Below are 12768 nucleotides of genomic sequence, written 5' to 3'. Positions count from 1 at the left end.
TGTGCAATAACATCTTGTAGAAGTCTATTTATAAAGCAGTAGACATTCTGGTCATGATTCATTGACTAAATGTAGGTGTTTGCCATTATTTTAGGTGCTGTGAGGTATCTCGTGTGGCCTCTGTCAAACCTTCACAAATGTGTAGGTCTCCCTTGTGTCCCATATCTTGGCAAATGTAGCTATCTGTTAGTCCTTTTGTAGATGTCTTGGATGCCTTACAAAGACTCAAGTAGGATTAGATTTTTATATTTATCTGAATTGAGCCCTTTATATATGTCAGGAATTACGAGAGATGATATCGCAGTTCATGGGAAAGTTTTTTAAATTTCACTGCAATTTTATTCTTTCTGGAAAGTGAAGTTCTGCCCCCTATGTCAATTCAAAGACATATATGCTTATTTTAATACAAAAGCAAATGGAAAAACTCTGCTCTTATTGCTGTTTGATCTCTAGAGTGAACATGAAGCAAAATGGGTCTGCCTTATTTTTAAGAATCATCAACCTAGTTATTGCAGTTTTCATTTAATAAACCCTATGCAAAACGAAGAAGTGAGTTTCCAGAAATGTGATGTGCAACATAAAATGATGGTAGTCTTGCTTCAGACAGCTTGGCTTTGCCTGAAGAACTGGATGCTATTGAAAGGGGCGTGTGTGTGTGTGTGTGAAAGAACATTGCCTTTTCTTAATATCTCAGCTGAGTTTCCTGTGTCAGCAGTTTGGAATAGAATCTTTTACATGTATGCTGAGCACAAGTGATCAGGTCCTCACGAAGAGGTGGTAATTACAATGGTATTTCCAAGCATCATTTGTTACAGCAGACCCGCACTTTAACAAGGAAAGAAAAGACCTCGTTATAATTGGATAAAACAAGTACTATAGGTGAACAAGCGTGAGGAATTCTTTTTAACAGCAATTCTCATGTTTATTATATGAAATCTTGAAATATATGGAGGCCCTGTATGGCACTATAGGAGAGGCGTAGTACAAATTTTACAGTTGTGTCAAAACCATATGTAAAGGTATAAAATAATGTTATTGTAAGTATATAAAAAAAACTGAAAAGAGTAATACAAAAATACTATCTATATTCCCAGGTTGCTATAAATTCACCATCATAATGAAGTAAGATCCAAGTCTTTTACACGGTAATTAGATACTGGTACTAGGCTCACTTACAAACCAAATGATTTACCTAATGTACCTTCAACATTAGGCTGTGCACATCAAAACCTTTTTTATTGAGAGAATAAACATTGCTTTCCCTACCATCTTAAACTATGCTTTGGAACTCTGAACCACCACCTGTCTTTCTGTTCAAAAGGCTGTGTAAGGAAAAGAGCTATTTCACGCCAGAAATCTGATAATCCAGAAATGTTTAAGAGATATTTGCTATAATTGAAGATGGCAAATTCTGCTTCCGTCCACAGTGTGAGTTCTGGAATTGCATATTGAATTGTCTCATCCCCTTAATGTTTGACATTTACAGATACTTAATGGTATCCCAGAAAAAAAGGTATTTTTCTATGCCAAAGGAATCAGATGCTGACCACGCTGCAATCATCTCCTCCATGATTTACTAGAAGGAAGAATTGGATAGCTCGTAACTGATTCTGCGTGCTCTGCAAGTTAATGGTTTACTTTGACGTTTTTATCACATATTTTAATCTTCTGTTTGTTTCTGAAGAGCCTGTGAATTATGATTTTCTTTATGGGAACAAATTCCTATCTAATTTGTCCACTTAGTAATGTACAAAATTCTTAGAAAACTGTATTAGTTCCTTGACATTTTGTGGGGGATTCGCAGTTTACAGGAACTGCTGAAAAGATGAAGGCAGACCTTTTACTAACATGTTATTACAGAATGAAGTCATCTATTTCTGCTCCAGTTCAGTGAAATACTCAATTTGAGCCTATGCTTAAAGACTTTGGTAATTTTGGATCTGGCTCATAAGTATAGGATCTCTTCTCTAAATGTCATTGGTACACATTTTCAGAGAATAATAACAGTCCTTACATAGCACTTTTGTCATAGATTCCAAAGTGCTTTGTAGTGGAAGCCCATAGCAATATTTTCATTCTGTGGTTGCTTTGCCTTATGTCCTTCCACAATGTGCATATTTAATTTCTATCCAGTATGGGCTACAATAAAACCAGCATTGTAGAAAAAAGCAAAAAAAAAATAAACTACTATGGAAAACTCCCAAACTTATTAGAGCTAAGACATGTGATTTGTTCTCTCAAAGGGGTTGATTAAGTGGTAGGAATACAGTAGATCACTTTCCAAGAAGAAAGCAAATTAAGACTGATGAATTTTTAGACTATCATTCATTATATTAGTAAAAAGTCAGTAAATAAGAGAAGCTCAAAATAACAAGTTACTTCACTTGGGCAACAGCAAAGAGTGTTGGGATAAATTTTGGTTTATTTAGTGTTGCTACTGTTTAATGAAGTGTCTTGGTGAAACTAGGGGCCTATAAGGATGCTGGAGAGGGACTATTCATTAGGGACTATAGTGATAGGACAAGGGGTAATGGGTTAAAACTTAAACAGGGGAAGTTTAGATTTGATATAAGGAAGAAGTTCTTTACTGTGAGGGTGGTGAGGCACTGGAGTGGATTGTCCAGGGAGGTTGTGAATGCTCCATCCCTGGTGGTGTTCAAGGCCAGGTTGGACAGAGCCTTGGGTGATATGGTTTAATGTGAAGTGTCCATGCCCATGGCAAGGGGGTTAGAACTAGATGATCTTAAGGTCCTGTCCAACCCTAACTATTCTATGACTCTGTGAACTAAGGAGGACCTTTTCCTACTTACTGACTGCAAGTTAGCGCCCATTAGGAAGCCTGTCTATGGCTATTGAGGTCACATGTGAGGCTATATAGGAGCACAGTGGCCTCTGCATTTGAAAGTTTGGGGCACACATACAGATCTCAAATGCTATTTTTTTTAATGGGCAACTGAATGAAAATTTTGATTACGTGTCCACAGTGGGAAAAAAGAGAATGGAAATTCCAGCTTTTCAGAAAGGAATAGCAGATCATTGATTTGATGACTAAAAATGGACTTAAATTTTCAGTGAATTTGAATTATTTGGAATTATTGGAATTATTCAGTTGGAATTATTCCACTGCAAAATCAAAATAACAAAAAAAAGAAGTATGACTCAGGGAAAGAGACAAGATTTAAATGATTAGACTGTTTATATATGTGTGTTACCTGAAGGCTATAAGAAGATTATTTTGAAGATGTTATTGGTCATTTCCTCAAAAGAAAAAACCCAAAGGAAATACTGAATATCTTGGAATTTGAAATCATACTGAATGTAATTTTTAACGATAGTAAATAGCCCATGGAGGTCTCCAGATGTAGTAAAGTATGCACGGCAGAGACAATGAATTCTGGGAATTTTTGTAGCAAGCAGGTTTTTCCACATGTGGTAAAACTGTCTCCTGATCTGGCACTTCCATCCATTTCAGCGAATAAGCCAAGCATTTACTGTAGCAGGTAGTGAGAAGCTTTCTCAAACCCATGTATTTCCTTGATTTTCCGTCAGATTTTACAGTTTTTCTAAAGCATCTGATGCTAGTCACTGTTGAGACAAGATTTCAGAGCATCTTGAACAGCAATGTAATGCAGTCTGACATTTTCTCTCCCTGTGATGATGATAGTCATTTCTGTTGTCTCTTGAAAGCTAAACAGATATAAGCATAGAGAAAGGGGCATAGAGAAACTCCAGGGAAGATATTAAAAAGATTGGGATCATTTATGTGGCAGTAAATGAAAAAGTTATGATGAAATATATAGAACTAGTGTTAGATAAACATATGATCCTGTTCATCATTTCTTGAAATAGGAAAGGCAGGAATAAGACAGCTAAAATACAGATTAAGTATTTTGTGCAAATTCGGACATGCACGTCACTGAAAGCAAATGCTTTGTAGAAGTACCAAAAAATTGTGTGATAAAGATTTTTGATTTAAAGAAAACCCATTATGCTTCAAGCGGAAATTGACATCTTGTTGATGAAGGTTAGAAAGAAACTTCCCTGATAGGTATGTTATACTTGTTTTAGAAAGTTGTTTCAGTTTGCTTGATTTTATCATTGTCTCATGGTGTCTATTATTAGAGAGAAAATTCTCAGCTAAGATGGACCAGCAGTTTGTTCAAGCATACCCATTTTTATATTCTGAGCTAATCTGATTTTCTGTTTGTACTGTGTAAACTCAATGCAAAGCTAAAATGTTTTAAAAAGTAGTGGGATGTCCGTGAGCCAGCTCATTGACCTGAATTTTGTAGTATAATTCATGTTGCTTGGAGTCAGTGTGTTGTGTCCACGTCGAAGAGCCAGTCCTCCAGGGTGGATAGCGAGACCTATCTAAGATAATCACAAAACCTTAGGCTGAATACTGAGATACAGCTCTTGTTACTGATAGTGAGACAATACTTACATATGTAGCACCAAAGTGCACAAGTGATCAGTTCTGTATACTCTATTTTCAGTTAGTGGCTCCAGGTCAACTGACTGCTTTACTGTAACTTTATAATACACTTTAAAGACAGCTTGTCTATGCTATCATTTTGGGCAGCTTTGTGGGGAGTTATGTAGTTCTATAACAGTATTTGGTCATTTCTATGAACAGCCCAGGTATTTCTGACACTGTCCAGTTCCTGTACTTTCAGGGCCTCTGCAATCTTACAGCCTTGGGTGCCCTTTGTAGACTGCTCACTTTTTCACACAGGCCTCTAAAGTTACTCACAGTTCCCTCTATGGAACAATAAGATTTAAAAGTATGCATATGTGTTTTTGTACACATACAAATATGATAATTTCTTGCCTCCTTGCTATTAATATCCAACTACGACTATTGTCTTAGTTGGACAATGGTTATGGGTATGGGTTAGAATTTGATTCTTTCTGGGCTATACTGAGTATTTTTATGGAAGATATTACAATTCTATGTTATGTAGACATAGAGGTAATGAGTCAGGAATTGGCACACTGTCCTCTGAGTCAGGGTATTAGGGGGCATTGTGTACCAGTGGTACTTTCTTTTGGCTTAACCGCAGATCTGACCATCTGTGGTCATAAAAGATCCTGGGAATATTTTTGTAATAACCTAGTTTGGTGCCCAAATTTGATTATGAGTAATGGCATTTGAATGAACTTTCCCAAATTATAACTATTACTTCTTTTATAAAACATGCTTTGTCATGTTGTCATGTTTTGCTGTTTATAGATGTAATTTTATGCATTTTAATCTGCTATTAATCATATTCAAGGTCCAAACAAAACTATCATTGCAGATTGCGAAGCTGTGGAACGCTCAGATTCCTTTTAAATATTGATTATTATAACCATGCCTGTGTGCACTGGCAGATCAGATGCTGCCTTGAGATGATCAAAGGTTATTGTCTGTGGGCAACAGATGCATGACTTCTTCTGTCCCTTGTTATACCTTTTGGGCATGAAAGTCACTAATCACACTGTTCTAAATTTGAGAGTGTAGAAGCAATCTAAACAAACAATAAGAAGTTCAGTGATACACTGAAATGTTATCAGTGTTACAAAGCACGCTGAATACATATTAATACATATTACTTTATTTTAAATACCTGTTGTGCACTTAGGAAATGAAATCGCCTTTGTGTCTGTTAGAATTAAAGATAAATTTTAAGGTGTTTGACTATATGACTGAACTGCGATTTGATTTGATTTCAATAAACTGAAGGAACTGTGTTGTAAATTCCTGTATTAATTTCATTTGAACAATCTTGCTGGATATTTGTAATTCACAAATTCACATACAGCTGATTCATTATTTTTTTTTATTACAGCTGAGAACAATGCAAACATATCTGAATAATTTTATAATTCTACTATGTGATATATGGGTTATATATAGATGAAAATTACCACAGCATGTCTTTCCTAAATAAGACAGAAGAAAACATTTAACAGCAATCTCAAAATTATTTTTTCTAAGTTGTTAATTTTTATGGTTATCCTTAAAATGGTAAATAACAAACTGGATCAGGATTTGATACACACTTGTATCCAAGGGTTTTATCACTGATATTTTTTCATCCCTTCAGCAGCACAAACCTTATCACCTGTGTAAATCAAAGCTTTTGAATTTCTGTGATGGGGTCTCGAAGTGCATTGTGAGATATCACAGAGCTGTCCCATCTGCTAGCGGTGTAGGTTGCTCTAAGAGGCAGGGATTTTTTTAAAGATGGGTGAGTGTAAAAACCTAAAATGGAAAGGCTTTGCTCTTTTACAGACAACAAAAGAGTAATTATTCTTTTGTATCTTCTGACAGTGCCCAATATCTGTAATGAGGAAAGTATTTTGTTTAAAAAAAAACCACACCAAAACCCAAACCCACACACCACCCACCTCCCCCAGCTATGAAATTGTCATCTGACTGCAAAGCTTTACATTGCTTATTGAAAGCCAAAGGATGCAGTTTCAGTAGCTTGTTCTTCGGGCTGGGGACAGCTGGATCTTTCACAAACACAGTGAACAGAGGGGCTGTAAAAGTGAAGCCTCGTTTGTGGCTAGGTTAACAGTTCAAGGGATGCCCCCCTTTTCACACAGTGGACTGTATGTGGCATGCAAAAGTCAGGGGAATTGTAATGCATCTTGTCTTTCAGCAGGGAAAGGGAGACAGACTAGTGTAAATCCCACAAGTAGTCACCTAGGACAGCAAACTGAAAGCATGAGTACTTCAAATAACAGGCAAAAATGGCTTCCTAGGGTTAATCCCAACCACCAGAGAAAACAGAAGTCCTATGGGTAGGTATCCAGTAAAGTGACTCTCACTGACTTAATAGAATACTGTGCAAACAGAGTGCAAAGGAAAAATGTCCCATTCCTGGAAATGTTCAAGGCCAGATTGGACAAGGCTCTGAGAAACCTGGTCTAGTGGAAGGTGTCCCTGCCCATGGATCTAAAAATCTAGGTGATTTTTAAGGTTCCTTCTAACCCAAACCATTCTACAACTCTATGATTCTATGAAAATGTCGTACAGTAGCAATACTATGTTGTTAATGTCAGTGTCTCGTCCTATAGGTTTGAAGTTTGAGGAAATGCAAGAAAAGTTTGGGGAGGAATTCTTCAATATCTGCTTTGATGAGAATGAAAGAGTTCTTCGAGCTGTAGGTGGAACCCTTCAAGATTTCTTCAATGGCTTTGATGCTTTGCTGGAGCACATTAGAACTTCATTTGGAAGACAGGCCACACTGGAATCCCCTTCTTTCCTATGCAAAGAGCTCCCTGAAGGCAATCTCATGCTTCATTACTTTCACCCACATCAGATTGTGGGATTTGCAATGACAGGAATGATAAAGGCAGCAGCAAAGAAGATATACCACTTGGAAGTTGAAGTAGAACAGGTCACAAATGATAAGTTGTGTTCAGAGGGGACGAACACAGGTAACTGCAGTTGTCTGACTTTCCTGATCAAAGAACATGAAAATGCAAATATCACAAAAGCATTTCCACCGGGAACTTCCCGTTCTCCCTTAGACCTGAGGATTAGCATCAGCACCTTTTGCAGAGCTTTCCCCTTTCACCTGATGTTTGATCCAAACATGCTGGTTCTCCAGCTTGGAGAAGGTCTTAGGAAGCAGCTCAGATGCGACACTCATAAAACTCTGAAATTCCAAGACTGCTTTGACATAGTTTCTCCTAAAATCAGTGCCACATTTGAACGAGTTCTCCTAAGATTATCTACTCCATTTGTCATTCGGACCAAACTTGAGGATTCTGGCTCTGAAAATAAAGATAAGGTAAGAACACTGATTTGTAAGGGGATGTGTGTATATGTGTGCAATAGGAGATGGTTATTTACTCAGAGGGAAGCAAGTCCTATGTACTCTGGAAAGCTCACTTATGCCTTGCAAACAGGGGTTAAGTGGTATTACCCAGCCAAGTGAATATTTTCCTAAATTATTTATAAGCTTTACCGGTGATGTAGCAATCGTGACATTGCCATTCAGAAAATTCTGCTCTGTGGATCTGAATAATGCTTAAATCAAAAAGGTGAGGAATTTTACAAAATGTCCATATCTAATCATTAATTTCACTTCAGCTATATTACGATATAAAAATAAGTTATTAAGCCATTTAATAGGAAATAGGTTTCAGTATGTTTTCTGAAAGACTCTCACAGCAGGATTCACGTTGCCACTTTATTATAGCCTACTTCCCTATTTCAGAATGCTGCTTTCCTCTGTGTTTCTTATCTCTCACCCTGCACTCAAGGGAACCAGAGCTATAAGTGGCACCAAGTATCGCTTATGCCAGTTTCAGTGCTTTCCAGTCACTTAAATAGGCACTTGTCCTCCTATACTGCCTCTTCCCTCAGTGTTTTAGAAAAGACCTACCTTAACTAGTGATCCCTATGTTGAGTTCAGTGCATACCAGGTGTGTTGGGTGTGAACATGTCTTCTAGAGTGGACCTTTACAAAGGGTGGATGGAGTTTGTCTCATTGCATATCCTTGAAATATGGGGAGGCTTCTTGGTGTGAAGCATTTTGAGGCAGGTAATTCTCCCTCTCTACTTTGCGCTTGTGAGACTTGGAGTACTGTGTACAGCGTACAGCTCTGGGGCCCCCAGTGTAAAAGGACAAATCCAGAGGAGGATCATAAGGATGCTTAGAAGGCTGGAGCACCTCAACTATGTAGACAGGCTGAGAGAGTTTGTCCTGGAGAAGAGAAAACTCCAGGGAGACCTTAGAGCATCTTCCAGTACCTAAAGGGGCCTATGAGAAATCTGGAGAGGGACTTTTTACATGCGTGTGTAGTGATAGGACAAGGGGGAATGGCTTTAAACTGAAAGAGGGTAGGTTCAGATTAGATATTAGGAAGAAGCTCTTTACTGTGAGGGTGGTGAGAGGCTGGCACAGGTTGCCCAAAGAAATTGTGGCTGCCCCATCCCTGGAAGTGCTTAAAGCCAGGTTGGATGGGGCTTTGAGCAACCTGCTCTCATGGAAGGTGTCCCTAGCCATGGCAGGGGGCTTGGAACTACATGATCTTTAAGGTGTCTTCCAACCCAAATCATCCCATGATTCTATGATGATTCAAAATATAGCCATTTCTGACAGCAGCAATATTTTCATCTCCTAATTGGGCACTGCTCTTTGGCACCACTAAACTTGTTTCTGCTGCATTTTCCCCTGGAAATGGCATGTTCCCCCAAAAGAAGCAAACTACTGCTTCTCATTTTGTATGAACTGGTGGAATTCAACCTATTTAAAACCAAGGGGACTTTATTTTTCAGAATCTGTCCTCAAAGTCACCCTAGTCTTTAATTATGAAAAGGAAATGTTATGTGAAAAGTTTGGAGGTGTTTACTCTCAGCTACCTTTCAGCACAATCATTCCTCCATAAAAGAGGCTAGTGCCATGCTTCTTCCTCCCTCGAAGCTTGCCCATCCATCTTGAGCACCTTCCTTGTCCTGGGGTAGATGCACAGCCCTTTGACCATATTCTGCTCTGTATGAATCTGCTGTAAATCACTCTGAAGAGAAAGGTTTTGTGGGGAGGTTTTCTTATCTAATTACAAGTTAAACAAACAAAACATTCTCTTACCTGGGCAGGTTTCATATGCTTGTGGCTTGCTCTTAGGAGGGGTGGCAGGGGGCAGAGCTTGCTAGAGGCAAGTTTTACATCCAGCTTGGGAAGCAACTCCAATTTCAGAAGCCTGTTCTGTAGCATCAGTCTGTGCAGCTCTGAGTGCATCCTTGTGTTATTGCTGTGGTTTGTATCATGTGTCATTACAGTACGTAATGGTTCGTATCAGTGGTGGCCCTATATCACCCTCACATGGGAGAATGACCCTGTCTTTCCTGAAGTCAGACCCTGAACAAGTATCAGCACTAGCACTGTAGTAGCAATTTAGAATTTCTTGATAAGCAGATAAAAGGGAATGGAAGTAAAGGAAATACTTTGTCTGCCAGCAGTTAGAAGAAAAATTGTCTTGAACAGTAGGGTGTAAATGAGAGAGAAAAGGGTGATGGTGAGGTACAGAGGACCTGAGGTAAATGTTCTGCTGCAGGCACAGGAATTCATTTGGGAATATTAATTTAGCTGAAGAGGTATTTTTTCTGACTCACCCTTTTTATAAGCACTTTCTGAAGTTAATGAGTAGTTAAACAAAGCTTTGTGAGTAATTAAATGGAGCTCAGCATGTGATGAATTTTGCTAGATATTTCCTTTTTTTTTTTTCCTAAGACGAAAGGTTGCACAGATTCAGAGGTTGTGGTTGTCTTGCTTACATAGATTTTGAGAGGAGCAACATGGCAATACTGTTATGTCATACTCAAGTCCTTAATATCTCTTGGATTAAAAAAACAGATTGAGCCTTGGGAACTGCATGCTGTATTATTTTCCCAGGACTCATGTCACTCATGTAGCTCATTTTTTAATTCTGTTTTATTTGCCAGCACTTGTTTACAAGTAGAATAGGCAGGTAGGTCAGTGGCTGTAAGTATAACCCTACTTAAAAGTCAGCAGTAACTGACTTCGGTATTTCCATGTGTCTCTGTCACACACCTCTATTCAGAGGTGTCACACACCTCTATATGTCACACTATAAATAGAGGTGTGTGACAGAGAAACTTGGAATTGCATCCAGTTTAAAACTATTTATCTTTATTTTTGAAAGCAAATTCTCACTCTGCAATAACCTCAACACTTTTCAGACTTGCTTGCTTTAAATGGCAGCTGAAGGGATGCAACCCAGACAACTCTGCTGCAGTTCTGAAGCTGTTTCAGTATCTCAGTGGTTTGTCAAGAAATAAAAGACGTTTTAAAAGGCGTTGAAAAGAACAGAGGACCTTTCAGCCTCTCTTCAAAGCACTTTTATCTTCAATGCGTAAATTAGATCATGTTTCAGGCTTGCAGTGAGAAAGAATAACAAAACAGTTTTCATTTAGTCTTGACACCAGCTGTGTGTTTAGATGAGAGTAAGTCACAAATCATGTTATTACCTTAACTCAGCACCCAGAAGCAAATTATAAAAACTATCCGTCCTGACTTTCAGGGTGATCAGTGCTTTTCACATTTATGCACAGGCTCCCTGGTGTGCTTTGATTTACTGGGATTTGAATCACTGGAGTAAATGACTTGGCTTTATAACACTTTTCTAAATTTCTGAGGTAAGGCCTATGAGGACTGGGTGATAGGTGGCAGTTCCTGCAAATATGCATGTACACGTCCGTGAAAGCACAGCTTCATGTGTCAATGAACAAATATCACAGCAAAGTTTTTCTTAATGTTGAAATGTCACCTTGGAGCTTTGAGCATTTACAGGATCCCATTATTGTAGGGGCCAAACAGGCAAAAGAACTCCCTACCCAAAGAACACGGACTCTGTAGTTTTAATCCCAGTTTTCAACACTATCTGTACTCCTGCATCATAATTCTAATGTTTTCATATTTACTTGGCTGATATTTCAGTCTCCATTATGCAACGGACATGTGGACAATGCAAGAATTTATTCTGCAAAATAGTAAGCAATAATTGAATACATTTAATAGATAAGCAGTCTCACTGATGTTACCTGAATTTATCAGAAGTTTGCAACTAAACACACCTGTAAGTCTGTGGAGAATAAGAAACAAATTGTGCAAACTAATCCAGAATAAAGCAGGAGGTGATGGTTTGCTTCCAGCTTTTCTTTCCTCCCTCCTTCTGTCCTCCCATTTTATTTTCTGCATTGATCAAGTCATCCACACTGATTCTTTGGTTTTTTTCTTGATTATTCTGCACGTTCAAAGTTGTCTATGTGCACAATTATGACTGTCTTTAGATCAGGTTTCCTGGTATGCATACAGCTCTTCAGATGCATAAAAGCTGAATATGATCTGCCTTTGAGATTTCCAGTTTTTTCCATGAAGCTGAATTCTTGTTATTGTTTGTTGTTTACAGTATGATACCACTCAGATGCTGAGTATTAGGCCCTGTTGCTCTAGTTCTACAAACATTCTGTTGTTTTTCACATTTCACACTGATTTTTATTCAGGGCTATTTTTGTGTTTAACTGGAGAGCTTCAATTGCATGCAATCAGATTTTCCAAATAACAGTATTTTTTGACTATATTAGTGAAGAAGGCCACCTGTGACATGATGTAAATGCTTGCCTCCTTGAGAGTACAGAAAGATGGCTAGAGCCGCTTTACTTTTTAGATTAGGAAGACAAGGACTGACCCTCCTGGTTTTCCTTCCCTGGCTAATGTCCTCCTCAAGTGCCACTCCTGCACTATCAGTGCTAGGCAGATCTAGAGGAGACAGGGCTGCTCTTACAGGGACCCCGTGTGTCCCCAGGGCACAGATTGACAGATAGAGCCCTGCCAGCACTGGCTTGTGGTACCTTTCTGAAACTGTGACTTAGCAGTAAGCGAGAAAGTTGAAAATGAATTATGAAAGAAATTATTTGGTTCCCTGCCATATACTCTGCAGCTGTATTTTCCTTGTACTACCACTCTCCTGCTCAGACTAACAGCCCTTTTCCACCTTTGAAATAAATCAGTTTTTATGAGGGTGTTTACTGGCCTTTGACTTACTGTTAGCTCTGTGAACTCTTTAATTTGGAGAACTTGTCTAAGAATAAAGCTGGCACCTAAAACTGCATTACTGAGGGTGGCCAGATCTTTTCTGCTGGGATGTATTCTCTCTGAACATGCCGTTTTATCAAACCCACAAATTCTGCAGTAGTTTGGCAAAATGGTTCTGGAAAATAATTTACTTTTATTGTGTTAAACAGTT

The 12768-nt window shown here is 38.4% G+C and overlaps 1 protein-coding gene across 1 annotated transcript in view; it reads left to right on the top strand.

Moving 5' to 3' along the window:
• The window catches only part of GUCY1A2 (guanylate cyclase 1 soluble subunit alpha 2), a 143397-nt gene that overhangs the window by 26799 nt on the left and 103830 nt on the right, over positions 1-12768 (top strand). Inside the window, exon 4 of the mRNA XM_061374456.1 lies at positions 7069-7787. Within this exon, the coding sequence (XP_061230440.1) occupies positions 7069-7787 (719 nt within the window). The remainder of the gene's footprint in view (positions 1-7068; positions 7788-12768) is intronic.

The sequence above is a fragment of the Neopsephotus bourkii genome, unplaced genomic scaffold, assembly GCF_033783945.1.
Source record: "Neopsephotus bourkii isolate Nb327-2 ecotype Australia unplaced genomic scaffold, CSIRO-AGI_Nbou_v1 NB_1638, whole genome shotgun sequence".
Lineage (NCBI taxonomy): Eukaryota > Metazoa > Chordata > Aves > Psittaciformes > Psittacidae > Neopsephotus > Neopsephotus bourkii.
The sequence above is the reverse complement of the archived record's forward strand: the minus strand, read 5'-3'. Positions and strand labels throughout refer to the sequence as shown.